Here is a 23322-nt window from a genome sequence, read left to right as displayed (position 1 = left end):
GGAGAACATGAACATCCTGCCTTTGGCCCCACTGAAATGAACAAGGGCTGGGGTTTCTCGATAAGCCCTTCATGAGGACATCTGGGGCCCCAGAGGAGCCATTCTTACCCAGGCAGACCAGGTTCCTGTAGTTCTCCAGCATCACGTCCCAGTAAAGCTCTTTCTGGGAGGGGTCCAGGAGGCCCCACTCCTCCCAGGTGAAGTCCACAGCCACATCCTGGAATGTCACCGATCCCTGAAACAAATACATTTGTGCTCAGTCAAGGACGGGGAAAGGGAGAGGAAGGGCTGATTCTCACTCTATTCAAGCTTTAGAGAACATATTCAAAGCATTTTTCTCTTGTTTAGTTATTTTTTATATTTATGATATATTATTTTTCCGGATCCAAATAAGGATAGTTTTCAAAATTCATTTAAGATTTTGAGGAACAATTTTTTCCCTCTCCCCCTTTCTTAAGACAACAAGCAATCTCATATATATTAAATCTATATAAGATTGAACATATACAACCAATGAGTGTTGTGGGGGGAAAATATCACAAAAATGAACCACCACAAGAAAAAAAAAAAGTGATCCTCATTCAGGCTTCAGAGCTTTTTCTCTGGATATGAGTGACGTTTTCCAACCCAAGTCCATTTCGATCGCCATATGGCTGAGAAGAACTAAGTCTGGCCTAGATTTGCACAATCTGAAAGCAAAACCTTTAGGAGCCTCAGGCTGGGCCAGAGCCTGAATCAAGTAACAAATGAATCTTCTTTTCAAGTCAATAAGCACTCAGAGAGGTCTCCCCTGGGCCAACCTCTGGGCTAATTCCAGGGGATACAAAAAAAGGGAAAAAACAGTCCCTGACTTAGGGAGCTCCCAGTCCACTGGGGGAGGCAACAAGCCCAAAAACAGCCTGGGGATGGCAAGGCACTGAGCAGCTGAGGGGCAGGAGGGGATGGGGGAAAGGCAGGGCTTGAGCTGAAGCTAGAACAATAAGCCAGAGACTCCCAGAGGGACGAAGTGAGGGGAGAAAAACATTCCAGCTGGGGAGGGGGAACCAAGGCAGAGGAGATGGGGGGGTCATGTGCAAGGAACAGAAACCGGGCTAGTCTGGGCGGATCCCAGGAAGCATGGAGGAGTCACACACTAATATATGGTGAAAGGAAAAGCCACGAACACAAGTGGAGGATTTCATCTGTGACCCTGGCCCACAGGAAGGACTCAAAGCACTGGGACTTGGTGACTGAAAGGTCTCAGGTGCCTGAGGTGTGAGAGCTTTGGAGAAAGGGGCTGTCTGCCCTCTAGGACCTAGGACACCTGTCAGGAAGGGGATGGTGCTACTCACTTGTGGGGATCTAATGGTGAGGAACGTAGGGGCCAGGATGGCCCTGCTCTTCCTTGTACCCGGCATGTGGGGTCCCGGAAGGCTGAGCTAGAAAGGAACAAGGAGCCATGAACAGGGTTGGCCTTTTGTCCGTCTCAACTCTGAAACCTCCCTCTGCTTTGTTAAAGAGTCAGGGGCGAGAACTACCCAAGAAACTTTACTTGCCAATAAGCGCATAGTTGCCCGTGTCTGACTGAAGTATGGGAGGAGAGCAGGGAGGGGACTTAGGTTGTCCTTGAGAGGGATCTCCCCTCATCTCGTTCAAGAGGAAATGGGAGAGGAAGAAAGTGGGAGTGGAGGAAAATGAAGGAGCAAAAAAAGAGGAGAGAAGGGAAGGGACAAAGAAAGGGAAGGGGAGCAGAAAGGAAGGAGGGGAGGGGCGGTCGCCCTGGGATGGGGAGGCTGTGCCCCTGGGATGGGGAGGCTTTGCCCCATTTCACAGACCAGACAGCGGAGGCAAGGAGAGGCTAGGGAGGGGTGGGGCCAGGGCGAGGGTCCAAGACGCCTCACCTTGTCCTGGACCCAAGAGCAGCGCTGGCTTACACACGGGAAAGAGACTTCAGAGGCCTCTGGACCCCTCCCGGACTGAGGATATAGAAGCAACTTCCGCGTTCGCCTTGTCGCTCACTGCGCTGGGCGAGCGCCCATTGGCTGGCTGCCGGAGGCGGGGCGGTCTCAGACGCCGGCCCTTCTCCGTGGGCTGCAGCTGGGAAGCGGGAATTCGCCTCTTTCACACGCAAACTCTCCTTCCCGCCGCGCATGGAACTTTGAGCCAATCAGAGAGGTCGCCGCTGCCGGTGGCCCGCCCCCAGGCTCCCCTTCGGAGCCCCATTTCACTTCCAGCAGTTTTTTCCGGGAATTCTAGCTCTGGTTTGGGTCGCTGTTCCCGGGATGGCCCGAGACTGAGTCAGGAGGGGAGGGGGGAAGGAGAGAGGCAGTGACAATGGCCCCAGGAGTGAGGGGGCGGAGCCACAGGGCACGCGCTATAATCCCCAGTTCTGTAACCCGCAGTTAAGGGATACAAATGTGTCCTAGAGCTTCAGTAGCAGAGACGTAATAACCCCGTGCACCTAATCGCCCCATTGACACATAATAACCACGCTGACGCGTAAGAACGCCGCGGACACGTGGTACATTAGGGGCTTTGTGGTTTAGCCCCTAAAGCTCCAGGCCCGACGGGACTCACGCACTCTCGGAAGCGCGGCCCTGTTCCGCTTAACGCGCTGACGCTCGCCGACAGCCATCAAGTCCCCGCCCCCGCCAAGGCTGATTCACGGGATTAGGGGACAGAGGCGGACAGAAAGGGACGCGGGTGCAAGACCCAGCTGAGACCGGCTCCCCTCTCTTCCCCCCACTTTCCCTCCCGCCTCTCCAGGAAACCCCCCGGGCGCCGCTTCTGGCTCCGGACTTCAGGTTCAGCCTTTCCCCTCGCCAGCAAACCGCGACCTCGGGCTTTCCCACACCGACCCTCGCCCCGCATCTCAAACTAGCATCCTCATGTAATTGCAGCGCCCCCCCCGGGGTGGGAGGAGAATAGGCAGGTCCTGCCGCCCTCCCCATCCCCCGGCCGCATCCTTTCTGCTGCATTTCCTTCCATTTGTTCTTCGGGGCCACTGCAGCCTCGCCAAGGGCGGCTCTTGACGTCAGGAAAAGCAGCCCCTGACCCGGGAGGAGACGGAACATTTCCAAAGCGCTGTTGGATCGGGGCAGTAACGGGGAGCCACGGGCGGGCCCTGAAGAGTGGGGTGACCTAAGCAGAACGGGCTTAAGGAGGTCGTGGTCACGGCTGGGGGAGGGAGGGCTCCGGGGGAGACCGAGGCCCGAGCACTGGGGGAAGGAGAGTCATAGCAGACCATGAGCATCCAACAAAAACCCATTTGCGATTCCGGGGGTCCTTCCCTGAGCCCTCGGGACCGGGTCCCTGCCTCGGAAGAGCCGCTCACCCCGCTGGGGAAGAGGACGCCCCCCGAAGGTGCTCAGAAACCGTGCGCCCCGTCCCAGCTCTCCCTCCTGCTCAGCCTCGGCCTGGAGCCTTTTGTAGCTGGAGAATTTCCCAGAGGGCGTAGCTGCTCTCCATGGCATTCTATTCCCATTAAAGGAGCTTGAAACAGGGCTCAGAACTCAAGGTAAAAGGCATTGAAGCACTCAGCGCGGTTTCACTCCATTGGAGACTGGGAAAGCTCCAGATTATAGGCCCATAAACAGGGGGATGGGACATCCTGAAGCTGACATACAATAGCTGCTCCTTCAGGGGGACTGACTTGTTCTTTTTTGTCCTTTTATCCCCAGGATTTGGCAGGATGCCCGGCACAAAGTTTCACCTTGGATCCATAAGCTCTGCAGATTTCCCACGGGCCCCAAATCTTGTCTGACACAGGCATCCATCCTGCTCCCCGTTATCTGGGAACCTTTGGGTTTTAAGGGTGGACTTCCAACGGGCCCCTTAAATGCCAAGAAGCTCATGACTCTTGCAGACTACTAAGACTACAAGAGTCCTCCTTGGGTGAAGTGCCTGAGTGACCTTGTACCAGGGAATGCTTATATCACTAAGGTCTCTGTTATGTTATAAAATTTAATTATTAACTTTCTTAGTATTTTTTCCCAATTACATTTTTAAAATCATTTCTAAATAACTTTGGGTTCTCAATGGTCACTTTTCTTCCCTTCTTCCTCCATCCCCACTGAAGGTCATAAGCAATTAATAGGTTGTATATGTACAGTCATGTATGTAAAACATAACTCTTATTAGTCATGTTGTAAAAGAAGAAACAGATCAAAAGGAAAAAAGACACAAAGAAAGTAAAAAATAATGTACTTCAATTGTAAACAGAGAAATATCAGTTTTTCTCTGAAAATATAACATTTTTCATCATGAATCCTTTGACATTATCTTTGACTACTGTGTAGCAGAGAAGAGCTTAACCTTCATCAGATAATATTATTGTTACTGTTTACAGTGTTCTGGTTTTGCTCACATCACATTCAGTTCTTGTAAGTCTTTCTAGGATTTTCTGGAATCTGCATGTTCATCATTTGTTACACTACAAATAGTATTCCTTTACATCTATGGTACTACATGTTAAGTCATTTCCCAATAGAAGGACATTCTCTTAATTTCCATTTCTTGGCCACCCCTGAAAAAAAAAAAAAACTGATATATGTATGTACGTATGTATGAATAGATCCTTTCATTTTTCATTTTCATTTTTAGTTTTTTAAATCACTCTGGGAGACAGGTCAGCAAGTACTGCAGGAAGGGTATACACAGTTTTATAGCTCTTTGTGCATAATCCCAAATTGCTTTCCTTAATTGGATCAATTAACAACTCCATCTACAATCCATTAGTGTCCCAATTTTCCTAAATTCCTTGAATATTTGATTCCTTTAAAAAGTTTAATAGTTTATTATTCCATAATTACATGTAAAAGCAATTTTAACATTTTTGTTTAAATTGAGTTTCAAATTCTCTACCCCATTTTTCCCTCTCCTCCAGCATTTCTTTGAAAAATCAAGTAAATGAATGTAAACTATTTGCATTTCTGTTTTTCTTCCCGGGTTATTTTTACCTTCTGAATCCAATTCTTCCTGTGCAACAAGAGAACTCTTTGGTTCTGCACACATATATTGTATCTAGGATATTTAACATGTATAGAACTGCTTGCCATCTGAGGCAGGGAGTGGTGGGAGAGAGGGGAAAAATCAGAACAGAAGTGAGTGCAAGGGATAATGTTGTAAAAATTTAACTGGCATGGGTTCTGTCAATAAAAAGTTATAATTATTTTAAAAAAAAGAAAAAGCAAGTAATTTGACGAGTTTTATATGTGCCATCCTGCAAAACATATTACCAAGTTAATCACTTTGTGAAAGAAAACTGCCAAGAAAAAGAAAAAGTATGCTTCAGACTACATCCAGACTCCATCAATTCATTCACTGGATATGAATAGCATTTTTCATCATGAGTCCTTCAGCTTTGTCTTCAACCACTCACTATTGAGCATTTGTATACAGTGTTATACTGGTTCAGCTCATTTCACTTTTCAGCAGTTCTTGTCTTTCCACAGTTTTCTAATAGCATCCTGCTCCTCACTTCTGATATCATAATAATATTTTATCACAATCAAATAACAATAATATATTCAGCCATTCTCCAATGAATGGGCATCTTCTCACTTTCTAATTCATTGAAACTACAAAGACAGCTGCTGTATTTTGTACCAATAGGTCCTTCCGCTCACCCCCCCTTTTTTATATTTCTGTGGAATACAGACCTACTACAGGATCCAATGCAAACACTGCATACTGTGGTATGTTAATTATCCAAGACATCAAGGGCACGCATTGCATCTCCAGCCATCACCAGTCATCTTGATTTTTCTCTTGCCACTGGACTGGTGATTGAGATGATCTGGGCTCTCTTTTATGGAATGACCTTCAATAGTGTCTCCCATTATGGGATATGACCTTGAGGGCGGGAAGTATTTTTGCTGTTCTTTCTCCTTCCTTCATTTAGCATAGAGCTAAATGTTGGATAAAACCTTGTTTGTGCTCGAATTCACAGAAGGCACTGGGTACACCAATACAAAAAAGCCAACAATCTCCAGTTTCAAGAAGCTTTCATTTTCCTAGCATATGTAATATAAAAAAGGTAAGTCCTTTTTTAGGAAGGCAAAAAGAACTGAGCACATCAGGAAACAAATCCAAGTAGATCAGTGCCTATATGTTCTATAATGTGTCCCTAGGAGAGGGCTGATGGCTTATAGAGCAGGACTGGCCTCAGAATATGAGGTTCTCCTGATTTCTGTTATCTGCTGTAGAAGACCACAGATACTGGGGAACCTTAGATGCAGTATAAGTCCCTTTAGTTCAGTAAAAGAAATCCTGCTGCAGAGTCTGGTTTGGCTCCCTGTAATGGGCTGAAACAGAGTTGATGCACTGAAGTCGGTGCACTTAAGGCTAATTACCAGTTGGAGAATACACTATTAGCATATAATTGGAGAAAGAATGGCCCTGCCCACTATTCTGTGCTGGCTCAATCTGTTGGGTATAGAGAGACTCGGAGGAGGAATTAGAGGGTGGAATAGGACAAGAGAAAGTGACTTCCGGCATAGAAGAAAGAGGAGATTCCTGGGTCTACTCTCTCTCCTCTCCCTTCAACAAAGAATAAAGATCAAAAACTTTTGCTTATCCCGATTCCAACTGATTCTGAAGTATCCAGGGTACTAATGCGGTCTTCACAGCTCCCCATCTTCATTAAGGGCACTCTGCCTTTCTGAGAAGTCAGGGGACCATTACAATCTATGTTATAATTAAAGCAAAGTGATACTAAGTGGCAAAGAGACATCGACACACAATAGCAAGTTGCTGATGGGGTCCACGTTTACAGTATGCCATAGTTAAGTTATTAGGGTATATAGGGCTGAGAGAATTTGGAATAAATAGACTCTATGTTTGACCATCCAAGTGAGTCCTGTCTTTTTAATCCTCTTCTAAAATCAAGAATGCAGGCTGGTCTCAAGATCCTTTAGAGAGCTAGTTCAAGCATTATAATCTACAAGTGGAGTTAAGAAGACAATATCCATGTTGACAGAAGGAAGGATGAGAGATACGACCTCCTATTCAACACCATCAAGCTGAAACTCTCATGCTCTATAAAGGAAATAACTTTCCCCTGTGAACCAGTTACAAAAGAATAAGGAATCTCTGGCCATATAATAACTGTTCAACATGCAGCACAAGCCACATCATTGGGTTGGGGCTCAAATAAGATCATGTAAAGTTTATAAGCACAATATAAAATCAGCTACATGCTGGTTCCAAATCAATCTCCAGTGCTCTTCCTCCTGTATTCCCCATCATTTGAGGAAAGCTGGTGAGGAAGAGTAATGGAGGATTGCAGACATGTTAAGGGGCTGAAGATCATAGACCCGCTAATCAAAGGAACTAAACATATCCAAGCCAGAAAAGAAAATTTAAGGTTCATGAGGCATAAGATGTTCCCAAGGGTTTGAAGTCTGATCATGGAAAGATAGAAAAGGAAGAAATGATCGAGATGATGAAAGTGTCAATAATACAGGAAGAAAATATCCCAACAATTAGAGCTGATCTAAAACAGAATGGGGAGAGGTAAAATGGAGGCGGTGGGGAGGTATCCCTCACTGAGCCTTTAAGTGGAAGCTTACATTGTGTAGGGGATTCTGAAGCTGGGATTCCCTTTCTAGTACAGATTAGGCTAGATATCTTTTGAAGTTTCTTATAATCCCCAAAGATTGGTTACTTCTCAAGAACAGTCACTTGGGCCATGTTGGGCTGCCGGGGCCAGTGAAACTGCAAGTCTATGGAAGAGTCCTCATGAAGGGGTATTTCTGCCCTGTAAAAGCCTGCATCTGATAAACTTACAGTGCCCTTGCTTCTCTGGGATTCTCTTATACATCTCTAATACTCAGTTATCGGAATGGGGCAATGAAAGTGGGAAGATAAGGGGATTCCCAAGTAATTCATGGCCAGTGATAACACTTAGAATCACTCTGAGCTGCAAGTTGTCAGAGTGGGACTGAATAGCCCAAGGTTAACACAAGATACGGAGAGGAGGGATCAGGATTAAAAGTTTTTAAATGGGAGTTATAAAAAGCTCTGAACTTACTTCAGACACTTACTAGCTCTATGACTTTCCCCATCCATGAGATGGGGACAATGCTAGCTCCTACTTCACAGAGGTGATTGTGAATCACCTGTGATAATACATCCAGCTCTTTGCAAGACTTCAATAACAGAAATGTTATTACAAGTATGAGAACATCAAGACCACAAGTCTTCTAGGCCACGGGCCTGTTATCAACTTGCTACTTCACAATGACTCCTGTCTGAAGCCTAGAAATATGATGGAAAGAAAATGGATTTTTGCCCATATAACAGCCTGTGTCAGCCCCAGAGTCCCTGCTGTCCCTTGCAGATGACACAGGGATATACATGTGCCCCCAGATCAGGAAGAGAAACATTGAAGCAGGTAAAATGAGCCCCTTAAGAAACTCCGATATTCTTTGGTCCCATGAGCTTGGTTTGGAACAGGGAAGGAGACTGAAAAACATCATTTCCTACTTTTGGTTCTTCCCTTGGACTCAGGGACAAAGCTGGAAATGACTCAGGCAGGGAAGTCCCCAGAGCTTCTCCCTGGCTGAGGGTGGATGTTGATGTGAACTGGCAACAGAGTAACTGTGGGAAAGGGAGGAGTGACTGACTGAGAAAGCAAGAATGACTCCTAGATTTAAAAAGCCTATGTGAATAGGAGGCAAGTACTGCCTTTGATGGGAAATTAGGAAGAGGGGGAAAATTTGAGTAGGGGATATCTGAGAAGAGGCCACTGGACTGGGGATGTTTGGGGGGAGTCAGCAGTAACTGCTGGCTCAGGGACAATCTCAAAGGAGATGCAACCTGTCAGGCTTCCCCTAGGACTGGGTTAAATCAGGAAAGCCAGCATTTATTTAGTGCCTGCTGGATGACAGGCACTGTGTTCAACACTGAGGATATTAAAAAAAGGTAAAACTCAGATGCTGCCCTGAAGAAAGCTTAGGGGATCTATACAGGTTGGATACATCAGGCTACAACCTATAAATGGGAACATACAAATGAAACAAAGCACAGGGAATGTGAGGGGGATTGGGAGGGGAGGAAGCACTGGTCTTAAAGGGGGGACCAGGTAAAGCTCCTTACAGAAGGGAGGGGCTTTGAAGCTGAGCCTCAAAGGGAACCAGGGACCCTCCTGTGCTGCTTCACACCTGCTCCCTGGGGATCACACCTGGTCATGCCATTGAAAGGAGCCTGTGCTTTGGCCTTTCTGGGTCTCTCAAGTATTTTACCCAAGGCCTGCTAGACAGAAAGGGCGCAATTCACTGTGACTTGGTGAATAAACAGCTGTTGGTCTAATGACAGAGAAAGCTGATGAAAAGACCTGCCTGTGCAATGACTGGAGATACTATCATAGGAAAGAGGATGGGGAAGCCTTGGGATGAGGAACAAGGGGAGCAGATTGATTCTAGTCATCTGGTCCCCATTGATAGTGCCACCCTTGACTTTATTGGTTAAGTCTCCTTTCTGCCTCCATAGGTCTTCTCACAGGTCCCCTTCCATTCTGCTACCTCTTGTAGACCTCCTGCTCACTCAACTGAACTTTATAAAATCTCCTATTTGAATCTCCAGCCCAATTTCTGCCCACTCCAGTTCATCCTCTACAAGTGGCAGAAGTGATTTTCCTTTAGAATAATTACTACTACACCACCCCAGTGCCCCCTAGTTCTTCTAGGATCAAATATTTGACTTTCAAAGCTCTGAATAAATCTCTAGTTTAAAAGCCATCTTCCTGTAAGCCTGAAAAGGTCATTTACCTTACCTGGGCCTGATTTCCTCATTTGCAAAACAAGAGAGCTGGACTCCAGGAACTCCTTTCAATATCTGAGTTGATGATTTTATAATAACATGGGGGCCCAGCCAACAACAGCCCCTTCCATCTGGGCAAACAAAGATGAACTAAAAACAAGACCTCAGCAAGGAAAATGGTGAAGCAAAATAACATCCTAAAGACCATGGGGTCATCCTCTATATTGACAAAGAGGACCAATAGACTAATATATTTTGTGTTTTATACTGGATTTATTTTCTTAAATATTTTCAAATTAAATTTTAATCTGGATCAGTCCACTAGAGTGTTTTCCTTCAATAATTAAATTAATGAGGTTTCTCTCCATCATGAGCTCTATAGTACTGAAGATGTCCATTGATCAGAGTGACTGCTTTCCCCCATTAATTATACTCCTAGGATTTCTCTCTGGCATTTTTTTTTCTTATGTCAGGAAAAACCTGAATTTGAGGTGTAGGCTTTCCCACATTTGGTGCATTTGGAGGGTTTCTCTCCAGTGTGAATTCTCTGATGCTGAGACAATGCTGTACTCCAGAAAAAGGTTTTCCCACCATCACTGCATTTGAAAGATTTCTCTCCAGTGTGAATGTGAAGTGCTTCTGGCAGATCTTCCCACATTCAGTGCATTCATATGGTTTCTCTCCAGTATGAATACTACCATCATCAGAAGGTGTGAACACCATTTTCGCATATAGTGCACTGATGAGGTTTTAGTCCCCTGTTCTCTGTTGCTCAGTCATGCTGCAGCTACCTTGGAATGTCTTCCCACATTCACTACACTCATAGTTCTCTCTCAAATATGAGTCTATGGTCAGTGCTGCGCTCCAAGGAAACGATTTCCCATAGTCATTGCACTTAAAAGTCTTCCCTCAAGTATGAATGTTGCAGTGCTGTCTGAGTTCGTATTTCAGGCGGAAGATCTTCCCACATTCAGTGCATTCATATGGTTTCTCTCCAGTATGAATACTGCTGTGAGTGTTAAGAGCAGACTTCTGAGAGAATGCCTTCCCGCACACGTTGCACAGATGAGGTTTTAGTCCCGTATGAGTTCTCCAGTGCAGAGTCAGGTTGGAGCTTAATCGGAATGTCCTCCCACACTCACTACATGCATAGGGTCTCTCTCCACTGTGAGTTCTCTGATGTCGCATCAGCGCTGTGCGGCAAGGAAATGCTTTCCAACAGTCACTGCATTTAAAAGGTTTTTCTCCAGTGTGAATCCTACAATGCCGTACGAGAGCTGTCTTCTGGTGGAAGGCCTTTCCACAGTCACTGCATTTGAAAGGTTTCTCTCCAGTGTGAATTCTGTAGTGCTGTGTTAGATTTACTTTCTGCCGGAAGGCCTTTCCACAATCACTGCATTTGAAAGGTTTCTCTCCAGTGTGAATTCTGTAGTGCTGTGTGAGATTTACTTTCTTCTGGAAGACTTTTCCACATTCACTGCATTCATATGGTTTCTCTCCAGTATGAACACTACCATGATGAGAAAGAGCAGACTTCTGAGAGAATGCCTTCCCGCACAAACTGCACTGATGAGGTTTTAGTCTCGTATGAGTACTCTGGTGCTGAGTCAAGTTGGAGCTTGATCGGAATGTCTTTCTACATTCACTACACTCATAGGGTCTCTCTCCAGTGTGAATTCTCTGATGTCGAATCAGCTTTGTGCGCCAAGGAAAAGTTTTTCCACAGTCACTGCATTTGAAAGGTTTTTCTCCAGTGTGAATCCTACAATGTCGTACAAGAACTGTCTTCTGCCGGAAGGCCTTTCCACAGTCACTGCATTTGAAAGGTTTCTCTCCAGTGTGAATTCTGTAGTGCTGTGTAAGATTTCCTTTTTGCCGGAAGGCTCTTCCACATTCACAACATTTATAGGATTTGTTTTCACTCTGAATACTGAAATGTTGAGGCAGATCTGCCTTATCACAGGGTGGCTTCTCACATGGAGTCAATTCAGAGCCCTTTTTTCCCATATGAGTTCCCTGCTTTAGAGTAAGTTCATTGTTCAGGAAGAAAGAATTCCCATTTTCATGAAATTGCTCTTCAGCATGAATTCCAGATGTTTTGTGGTCCAAATCAGAATGGAAAGCTTTCTGACATTTCTTCCCCTCAGAATAGTTCTTCTCTGAAGAGATTGGAGTGCACTGTCTTTGGTCCGACTCCATGGTGAAGCTCCTTCTCTGATTCTCACTGTTATGGAGATCCATTACTACAGATTGTCCCTGTTGTGGAACAAGAACTGGCTTTGGGCTGAAGGTTTGGCTGTATTTACAGGATTCAGAGGTTCTGACTTCAACAGCAGCTTCTGTTTGGATTTCTTTTCCTTGTTTAGAATGTTTCCCCTCATTGTTTTGCTCTTTCTTGAACTTGCTATAACAATCCTGGGCTTTTCCCATCTCAGAGGTGCAAGGACCATCCCATAAGGATATCATTTGGGATAAGTCTTTCATAGAAACACTTACCTTTGGAGTGGACTTCTTGGTCTGAGGCTTAGTGCCCCCATCTGAAAGAAAAGAAAAACAGAAATGTTTTTTCATTGCCTGAATAAGCTTTCCTGTACACTTTAATTTCCCCAATGTTTCATCTGTTATAAGAACTTTAAGCAATTTTCCACTTGAATCGAAATCAATCATGATGATTTCCACAATTTCTTTGAATTCACCAGGCCTATTCTTTTATATAACCCAACAATATTATATTAGGTCAGTGGTTTTCAAACTTTTGTCCTCATCATCTTCATGTTGTTAAAAAACTATCGAGGATCTGTTCAAAGAGTTTTTGTTCACATGGGTTATATTTATAGCTTTTTACTATATTAGAAATAAAAAATGATTTTGAATTAGTAGACCCTCCGAAAGTTTCAGAGAACCCAACAATTCTTTGGACTAATCTTTGAGGACCACTTTATTAAGTGAACATTCAAGAACTAATGCAGAAAATGTCAAATTAATGAAAACAGGAACAACTGCTGGTTCCCATATACCAACACGAACAAAATAGCTTAAAGTACTTTTTTAGGAAATTTCTCATCTTAAACTCACACCTGAGGGAGTCCTGAGAGTGTGACCACGGGTCTAAGATGAGGAACCTTTATATCACTCTTCCACTGCAGAGTTCCCCTTGGCTTTCCAAAAAGGTAAAAAAAAAAAAAACAAAAACAAAAACAAAAACAAAAAAAGGTTCAATGTTCCACCCACAGAGCAGCAGTACTGCTCATTTAGAAAGCACCAACAGAACTGAATCATTTCCACCTGTCCCTCCCAAGTGACTTTGATATAAAAAGGCAACATCATCCAAACAAACTAGAGGAGTGGAGGAAAATTACCTCTAAGATCTATGAGTGGGGGAAGGGTTCAGGACCAAAAAGGTCGTGTCCAGGATCACAAGGTGCCCATTTTCAGGGGGTTCTCACACAAGTGTCACATACTCTGGCTCACTCACTCACCTAACCAGCAAGCACTTGAGACACTATCCACTGGAATCCCATGTGCTCTCCCTGACTCCAGCTGAGAGATCATGTCCCCATTGGACTCCACAAGACCTAGTGATGACAAAGTGATGGAAAGGAAGGGTCACCTCACAGCCCAATATCCAAAGACCCCTAGGAGCTTGAAAGGCCAGGGAGGCTGTGGAGGAGCATCTAGAGACATCTGAAGGGGAATCTGCTTTGTTTCTTGGAAAGATGCAGAGATGGGGCAAATCATGGAACTGGGTTCAGAAAGACAAAGGACTCATATAGTCCATTCTATTCTGAAGTATCTGGGGGCTTTCATGACCCAAGTCCTTGCCCTGGGACTTTAACAAGTCCCTCTGGCTAGAAGGAACAGAGTTGGGGGTGGGTGGGGATCACCCCAGGGAGAAATTAGTTTCCAGACACACAAAGCAAAAGCCCTTCACCTAGGACCGGGGAGAACATAAGCACTCTGGCTTTGGCCCCTCTGAAATGAACAAGGGCTGGGGTTTCTCTATAAGCCCTTCATGAGCCCATCCTGGGGCTCCAGAGGAGCCATTCTTACCCAGGCAGATCAGGTTCCTGTAGTTCTCCAGCATCACGTCCCAGTAAAGCTCCTTCTGGGAGGGGTCCAGAAGGCCCCACTCCTCCCGGGTGAAGTCCACAGCCACATCCTGGAATGTCACCGATCCCTGAAACAAATGCATTTGTGCTCAGTCAAGGACAGGGAAAGGAGGCGAAGAGCTGATTCTCACTCTATTCAAGGCTCAGAGAACATATTCAAAGCAATTTTCTCTTGTTTAGTTATTTTTTATATTTATGATATATTATTTTTCCAGATCCAAATAAGGATGGTTTTCAAAATTCATTTAAGATTTTGAGAGACAATTTTTTCCCTCTCCCCCTTTCTTAAGACAACAAGCAATCTCATATAGATTAAATGTGTATAAGATTAAACATATATAATCAGTGAGTCTTGTGGGGGAGAAAAATCAGAAAAAAGGGGAAAACCCACAAGAAAAAAGGTGAAAATACTACTTAGTTTTGATCCTCATTAGGCTTAAGAGCTTTTTCTCTGGCCATGAATGATATTTTCCAACCCAAGTCCATTGGAACTGCCTTGGATCACCACATGGCTGAGAAGAACTTAGTCCGGCCTAGCTCACCATTGCACAATCTGAAAGCAAAGCCTTTAGGAGCCTCAGGCTGGGTCAGATCCTGAATCAAGTAACAAAGAATCCTCTTTTTCAAGTCAATAAAACACTCAGAGAGGTCTCCCCTGGGCAAAGCTCTGGGCTAATTCCCCAGGATACAAAAAAAGGGCAAAAACAGTCCCTGACTCAGGGAGCTCCCAGTCCACTGGGGGAAGCAACAAGCCCAAGAACAGTCCTGACTGGGGATGGCAAGGCACTGAGCAGCTGAGGGACAGGAGATGTGGGAAAGGCAGGGCTTGAGCTGAATCTGGAACAATGAGCCAGAGACTCCAAGAAGGGCTGGGTGAGGGGAGAAAAGCATTCCAGCCAGGGAGGAGGAATCAAGGAAGAGGAGATGGGGGGGTCATGTGCAAGGAACAGAAACCGGGCCAGTCTGGGTGGACCCCAGGAAGCATGGAAGAGTCACATGCTAACATATGGTGAAGGGCACAAGGGCAGAAGCAAAGACATGAACGCAAATGGAGGATTTTATCTGTGACCCTGGCCCACAGGAAGGGCTCAAACCACTGGGACCTGGTGACTGAAAGGTCTCAGGTGCTCTGAGGAGTGAGAGCTTTGGGAAAGGGCCTGCCTGCCCTCTAGGACCTAGGACACCTGTCAGGAAGGGGATGGCGCTACTCACCTGGAGGGGCCTAATGGTGAGGAACGTAGGGCCCAGGATGGCCCTCCTCTCTCCTGCACCGGGCATGTGGGGTCCCGGAAGGCTGAGCTAGAAAGGAACAAGGAGCCATGAACAGGGTTGGTCTTTTGCCCCTCCCAGCTCCCAAACCTCCCTCTGCTTTGGAGAACCCACAGTCCTCCCTGCTCACACAAACCCCAGGGGGAGGGCTTGTCTATTTCCTGAGCTCGGATCAACTGAGCCTGCATTGATGAAATGCCTACTGTATACCTCCCTGCGCTCTGGGCTGCCAGAAAGGGCAGGAACAAAACAAAGTCTAGATTGTCGCTCCCCCTTAAGTCCCCAGAGCAGTCCGGGAGGGGGTGGACAGTGACACTCGGAAGATGAGAAGATCCGGTAGGGAGCTTTTGGGGAATGTGGGAGCCCCAGATCATCCGTGTCAGAGAGAGGGATTGGGGAGAGGAAGGGGAAAGAGGAGGAAGAGGAAATGGGAGAGGGAGAAAGCGGGAGTAGGGGGAAATGAAAGGGGGAAAAAAAGAGGTGAGAAAGGGAGAAAGGGACGGGGAGCAGAAAGGAAGGAGGGAAGGGGCGGTCCCTGCAGGATCCACGAGCCTTTGCCCCATTTCACAGACCAGACAACTGAGGCAAGGAGAGGGAGGAGAAGCCAGGAAGGCGCGGGAGCGGAGGTCTCAGGCGCCTCACCTTGTCCTGGACCCAGGATCAGCGTCGCATCCCCCGCGATTCTGAGACTTTACTGGCCTCTAGACAGCTTCGGGATAGAGAATCTAGAAGTAACTTCCGCTTCCGCATATTCACTCACTGTGCCGGGGGCGCACTCATTGGCTGGCCGCCGGAGGCGGGGCGTTCTCAGACCCCGCCCTTCTCGGTGGGCTGCAGTTTAGGAAGGGGGAATTCGCGTCCTACACATACACACTCTGCTCCTCACAGCGCTGGAAATTTAAGCCAATCAGAATCTGCGCCGCTGCCGACGTCCCGCCCCCGAGGCTCCCCTCCATCGCCCCCCTTCACTCCTTTTTTTCCCGGGCAATTTTTCGAGGAAGTCTGGCTCGCGTGGTTTTGGTCAGTGTTTCTCGAGGTGGCCCGAGGCTGAGTCACGAGGGGAGAGGAGAAGAGGGAGGGGCGGGGAGGAGGGGCCCCAGGCGTGAGGGGCGGGGCCACAGGGCCCCGCCCAGGAATTTTTTATAAGGAGCAGCTAAGGGATACAAATGTGACCTAGAGTTTCAGTAGCAGAGACGTAATAACCCCGTGATACGTAGCAATGCCATTGATACATAGTAACCTCGCTGACACGTAATAGCCCCATTGATACGTAATAATCCCGTGACACGTGACAATGCCATTGACACAAAAGAGCCATTGATCCAATAGCTTCGTGGCGTAAGAACGCCGCTGACACGTGGTACATTAGGGGTTTGTGGTTGAGCCCCTAAAGCTCCAGGCCCGACGGGACTCACACTCTCGGAAGCGCGGCCCTGTTCCGCTTAACGCACGGACGCTCGCCGACAGCCATCAAGTCCCCGCCCCCGCCAAGGCTGATTCACGGGATTGGGGGACAGAGGCGGACAGAGAGTGACGCGGGTGCGAGACCCGAGCTGAGCCCGGCTCCCCTCCCCTCCCCCACTTTCCCTCCCGCCTCTCCAGGAAACCCCCCGGGCGCCGCTTCTGGCTCCGGACTTCAGGTTCAGCCTTTCCCCTCCCCAGCAAACCGCGGCCTCGGCCTTTCCCACACCGACCCTCCCCCCGCATCTCAAACAAGCATCATCTTGTAGTTGCAGCGCCCCCCCGGGGTGGGAGGGAGAATAGGCAGGTCCTGCCTCTCTCCCCATCCACTCGCCACATCATTTCTGCTTCATTTCCTTCCATTTGTTCTTCGAGCCCACCGCAGACTCGGGAATCCAGGTCCAATGCCTGACACGTGCTTTCCTTCCAACAAGGTTTAGGGCCTGACTCCTGTGAGCAAGCCCTCTCCCAAGCTCTCAGGGGCCTCCAGGGATCTGAAAAGCCCATCTACTGCCATGCCCAGGAACATGTGATTATCCATTTAGGGCCAGTTGGGACTACAAAAGCCTAGTCCCTTCACTGTCTAATGAGGAAAGGGAGATGGGACAGATAGCTAGAAATGATCTGATTCTATTGGTGTTTTCAGAATTCATGTGCTAGTGCCTGAATTTTTTAAATAAGTAAAATGGAATTCTTCAGAATAGGAATCACAGATAACTTTCTCTTTTTAGATCCAGTGGTCACCCTCCCATAATGCTACCAGGTATGATAATGGGTGAATAATTTCCCTGAAAACAAAATAAAACAAAAAACAACATTTAAGGTATATTGTCCATATTGTTGTAGACAGCTCAACACTAGTCTGTATTTCCCCTGTTCATTATTTGGGTCACTTTCCCCATATTTCCCTGATATTATGGGGCCTTCCAAAAGCCAGCTGACCAAAGGGACTATTGTCCAAATCATTTGGGTCAGAGTGACTGGGGAACCTTGTGTATATAGCAAAGCAAGCAGGTGATACATAAGCAAAAAATAATGCAGTTAGGTAATCAGGCAGTAAAACTGTATTTCTAACAGCTTAAAGCAATAACCACATGCACACAATGCTGGGAAGGGGTTTGGGATACATACAAAAGTGGGAGTAACAGGATAAATACAATGATGGGAATGGACTTGGGATACATCAGCCTAAAGAAACAAGACACATATAATGATGGGAATGGGTTTAGGTTGTATACAATAGTGGGAATGGGCTTCAGGAACTTTTCTATTTTACAAAACTTAACCCTAACCCTAAATGTGTGGTTTGCAGGTGTGATGATAAACCAAACCAGAGAAGAACAAAAACTGGAAAGGGTATTCTTAGACTTGTCATTTTGATCTATGCTGTGAGGCAAAGTTCAGGTTCTCATGGGAAACATACAGGGATTTTTTGTTTGTTTGTTTTTGCATCAATATTCATTAGGAAGATTGGTCTATAATTTTCTTTTTCTGTTTTCTTCCTACCTGGTTTAGGTATCACTACCATCTCTGTGTCCAAAAGAAATTTGGTAGCAGTCCTTCATTCCCTATTTTTTCAAATAGTTTATATAGTATTGGAGTTAATTGTTGTTTAAATGTTTGGTAGAAATCACATGTAAATGGTTCAGGGGATTTTTTTTTTTTTTTAGGGAGTTGATTAATAGCTTGTTCTATTTCTTTTTCTAAAATTGGACTATTTAAGTAATTTATTTCCACTTCTGTTAATCTGGCCAATCTATATTTTTATAGGTACTCCTACGTTTCATGTAGGTTGTCAAATTTATTGGCATAAATTTGAGCAGAGTAACTTCTACTAATTGCTCTAATTTCCTCTTCATTGCTGGATAGTTCTCCCTTTTCAGTTTTGAGACTAACAATTTGATTTTCCTCTTTTCTTTTTCTAATCAAATTAATTAAAGGTTTATCTATTTTGTTGGGTTTTTTCATAAAGCCAGCTCTTAGTTTTATTTATTAATCCAATAGGGTTTTTTTTTACTTTCAGTTTTATTGATCTCTCCTTTTATTTTTAGAATTTCAAGGTGATATTTGATTGGGGGTTTCTAATTTGTTCTTTTTTCTAGATTTTTTTAGTTGCAAACTCAATTTATTGATCTTCTCTTTCTCTCTTTTATACCAGTAAGCATCTAGAGATATAAAATTTCCCCTTATTACCACTTTGGCTTCATCCCACAAATTTTGTTATGTTTTCTTATTATTGTCATTCTCTTAGATGAAATTATTGATTGCATTTGTGATTTGCTGTTTTACCCATTCATTCTGTAGGATGAGATTATTTAGTTTCCAATTACTTTTTGGACTATTTTCCCTTGGCCTTTTATTGAATATAATTTTTATTGCATCATGATCTGAAAATAATGCATTTGCTATCTCTGCCTTTCTGCATTTGATTTTGAAGTCTTTGTGTCCTAATATATGGTAATTTTTGTGTAGGTCCCATAAACTTCTGAGAAGAAAGTGTACTCCTTTCTGTCTCCATTCAATTTTCTCTAAAGATCTATCATATCTCTATTTACCTCTTTTATTTCTTTCTTATAATTTTGTGATTTCATTTATCTAGTTCTGAAAGAGGAAGATTGAGGTCTCCCACCATTATACTTTTGCTGTCTATTTCTTCTTGCAACTCTCTTAATTTCTTTAGGAATTCAGATGCTACCCCACTTGGTGTATATATGTTTAATATTGATATTGCTTCATTATCTATGGTACCCTTTAGCAATATATAGTTTCCTTCCTTATCTCTTTCAATTAGATCAATTTTTGCTTTTGCTTGGTCTGAGATCAGGATGGTTACCCCTGCTTTTTTACTTCACCTGAAGCATAATATATTCTGCTCCAGGCTTTTGCGTTTACTCTGTATGTATCTCTCTGCTTTAAATGTGTTTCTTGTACATGGCATATTGGGGATTCTTTCTTTTAATCCAGTCAGCTAATCGCTTATGTTTTATGGGAGAGTTCATCCCATTCACATTTACAGTTAAAATTATTAATGCTGTATTTCCTGTCATTTTATTAACCCAAATTATACTTTTCTCTTTCCTAATCCTCTTTCCCTCCTCCCCAGTATTTTACTTATGAGCAGTACTTGCCTGAAGTAGTCCTCTGCCTTTAGAAACCCTCCCCTTTTCTTATACCATTCCCCTACTATTTCTGTTTTTCCTCCTATTTAGCCTACCCCTTCCCTAATTTTGCCTTTCCCCTCTCACTTTTCATTAAGGTGAAAGAAGTTTCCAGGTGAAACCAAATTTATCTAGTTTTTTTTTTTTTTGAGCCAAATCTGATGAGAGTAAGATTCCTACAATATTAGTCACCCTCTCTTCTTTCCCTCAATTATAATAGATTTTCTTTGCCTCTTCCTGAGATGTAATTTCTCTCATTTTACCTCCACTTTCCCCCTCTTTTCTGTTACAATCCCATTTCCACATCTAGTTTCTTTATATTATAACAGTAAAATGAGATTACACATGTATTCCCTATCTATACCCATAACAAAAATAGTTCTCAAGAGTTTTATTTTGTTTTATCTTTTTGTGAATCTCTTGAGTTCTATATTTGGAAGTCAAATTTTTTGTGTAGCTCTGATCTTTTCATCAAAAATAAATAGAATTTCTTCCCCACTCCTTAAATTTATTTGGATGATGCCCTTTCCTTTTATAAGCCAGGTACCCTTGACAAGATAGATAGAAATAATCTGATTCTGTTGGTACTTTCAGAATTCAGCTATGTTTTTATACTGTGCTGGTGCATGAGTTGTTTTTTTTTTTTTTAAGTAAAATGGAATTTTTAGAATTCTTTAGAATAGAAGTCACATATAACTTCCTTTTTTTAGCTGGTCCAAAAGGCATGAATTAAAACTTCTTCTCCTGGATGGTCAAGATATGGATCTATCAACCAATGACACTGTATCTTTCTTTGCCTTTTCTGAATCATCAGGACATGTATTCTCTATGTATATCCATAACAAAAATAGTTCTCAAGAGTTTTATTTTCATTTTATCTTTTATGATTCTCTTGAGTTCTATATTTGGAAGTCAAATATTTTATGCACTATAAAACCAAGCCCGTGGAAACAGGGGCATCTCAGATTGCGAGAAGATCTGAGGTCTATTTTATTAGTATTCATTCCCTGTAATAAAATGCTACTGACTCCAATTCTGCCTTGTTTTCTTATAGATTTGACAGTTTTGGACCCCATGGTGCTAAGTACTTGATAGAATGGGGAGTTGGGAGGATTTTATATAAGGAAAGAATACTTTAATTCTTTCAACAATCAACATATTTTACATTTGAGGAAATTAAGGCAGACTGGGGTTAAGTGACTTAAGATCACAGATTTAAACTTCAGTCTTCCTGAGTCCAAATTCAGGCCAGTATTCACATTTTATTTTCACACATTTTATATATTTTATATTCAACACACAATGCTGCCTCAACTCTTTCCCCATGCTTCTAATTACTCTTTTTTCTCCTCAAATCATCTTTGATTTATGTTTTTATATTACATATACCATGAATAAGAAAGCTCCTTGAACTGGAGATTGCTGTTTTATGTTGGGATACCCAGTGCCTTCCATGAATTAGACCACGAACAAAACTTTATTCAGCATTTAGCATCAGGAAGAAGAACAGCAAAAACACTCTCTGTCTCCAAGGATCATACAGTGTTAATAGGAGAGACTACTGAAAGTAGTTGGATACATAAAAAGTAAGAATAGAGAGTAGCTCATCTCAGTCACCAGCAGCTGAAAGACCTGAGGCTTCCAGAAAATCAGGGAAAAGAATGTTGAAAAAAAAACATAAGTGACATTCAGTGAAGATTCCCGGGTGGACCATGGAACATTGTGTTTAAGCAACAGCAAGTCTGCTGGTCTAAGGTGTCTGCAGACTGAGAACACTGTATCCTCTGTAAAAGAGGCAGAGAGGGGGAGAAACATCAGTTTAAGTTCTGCCTCCCGATTTCTGTGTGCAGACAACTCCCTTAACAAACACCTTAAGGAGCCCAGGAAGCTTTCAGAGGATGTTTAGACATCAGGGAGTAATCCTCCTTGAGAAATCAAATTCTTCAATACATGCTTGCTGTTCTGAGGAATTCATAGGTCTATTAAAAATATAGATATCGTTGATGTACTCATTTTGTACATTTGAATATGTGTACTCTCCATCATGAATCCTTAGAAATTGTCTTTGATTACTGTATAGGAGAGAATAGCTAACATTTCACCATACAATATTATTGTTACTGTTTACAATGTTCTGGTTTGCTCACATCACATTCAGTTCTTTTAAATCTTTCTAGGATTTTCTGGAGTCTGCATGCTCATCATTTGTTACACTACAAATAATATTCCTTTACATCTATATACTACAAGTTGATAAGTCATTTCCCAATTGATGGGCATCCTCTCAATTTCCAATTCTTGGCCACCATTTAAAACAAACAAACAAACAAACAAAAAAGCTGGTGTGTGTATGTGTGTCTGTATGAATAGATCCTTTCCCTTCTTAGTTTTTTAAATCACTTTGGAAGACAGACCAGCAGGTATTACAGGAAGGGTAGGCACAGTTTTATAGCTCTTTGGGCATAGTTACAAATTGCTTTCCAGAATAGTTGGCTCAGTTAACAACTCTACCTACAATGCATTAGTATCCCAATTTTCCTACATTTTCTGAATATGTTTCCTTTTTAAAAAGTTTGATTTGAATTTAATTTAAAAGTTTGTTCTCCCCCGATTACCTGTAAAAATAATTTTAACATTTTTGTGCTTTTAAGAAAAAATTGAGTTTCAAATTTTCTAACCCATTTCTTCCTTCTCCTCCCCTATTTCTTTGAGAAGGCAAGTAATTTGACAAAGGTTTTATATGTGCCATCCTGCAAAACATATTACCATGTTAGTCACTTTGTGAAAGAAAACTGCCAAGAAAAAGAAAAAGTATGCTTCAGTCTGCATTCAGACTCCATCAATTCATTCACTGGATATGAATAGCATTTTTCATCATGAGTCCTTCAGATTTGTTTTTGACCATTCACTACTGATCATTTGTATACACTGTTGTACGGGTTCAGGTCATTTCACTTTTCAGCAGTTAATGTCTTTCCAGTTTTCTGATAGCATCCTGCTCCTCACTTCTGATATCATAATGGTATTTCATCACAATCAAATACCATAACATGTTCAGCCATTCTCCAATGAATGGGCATCTTCTCACTTTCCAAGTCATTGAAACTACAAAAACAGCTACTATATTTTGTACCAATAGGTCCTTCGGCTCACCCTCCTTTTTTATATTTCTGTGGAATACAGACCTACTACAGGATCCAATGCAGACACAATGGTATGTTAATTATTCAAGACACCAAGGTCACTCACTGCATCTCCAGCCATCACCAGTCACCTTGACTTAGTCTTGCCACTGGAGTGGTGATTGAGATGAGCTTCTCTCTCTTTCACAGACTAACTTTCAGTAGTGTTTCCCATTATGGGGCAAGATCCCTGAGGGCAGGGAGTATTTTTCCTGTTCTTTCTACTTCCTACGCCAAGAAAAAAAAAAAAAAAAAAAGAACTGAACAAAGCAGGAAACAAGTCCAGGTAGGTCAGTCCCAAAGCCTAGTGCTGAAAAGTAAGGATCTATCTATATATCACTTTTGCTATGTTCTAGAGGTTATAAGGCAAAGTATATTGTTTTCCCCTGACCTGAAATAAAT

At 43.6% G+C, this 23322-nt stretch overlaps 1 protein-coding gene and 1 long non-coding RNA gene across 2 annotated transcripts in view; one reads left to right on the top strand and one right to left on the bottom strand.

The window, feature by feature from the left end:
* LOC127549068 (zinc finger protein 883-like) overlaps positions 1-23322 on the bottom strand; it is a 129131-nt gene that overhangs the window by 3227 nt on the left and 102582 nt on the right. Inside the window, exons 2-3 of the mRNA XM_051976862.1 lie at positions 15063-15149; positions 109-235 (exon numbers count right to left, since the gene is read on the bottom strand). Of these exons, the coding sequence (XP_051832822.1) occupies positions 109-235; positions 15063-15128 (193 nt within the window). The 5' untranslated portion in view covers positions 15129-15149. The remainder of the gene's footprint in view (positions 1-108; positions 236-15062; positions 15150-23322) is intronic.
* On the top strand, positions 2791-5167 carry LOC127545854 (uncharacterized). Its single transcript, XR_007949847.1, has 2 exons — positions 2791-3496; positions 3660-5167. It is a non-coding gene; the product is annotated as an uncharacterized LOC127545854 (long non-coding RNA).

Source organism: Antechinus flavipes, chromosome 1 (genome assembly GCF_016432865.1).
Source record: "Antechinus flavipes isolate AdamAnt ecotype Samford, QLD, Australia chromosome 1, AdamAnt_v2, whole genome shotgun sequence".
NCBI lineage: Eukaryota > Metazoa > Chordata > Mammalia > Dasyuromorphia > Dasyuridae > Antechinus > Antechinus flavipes.
The sequence above is the reverse complement of the archived record's forward strand: the minus strand, read 5'-3'. Positions and strand labels throughout refer to the sequence as shown.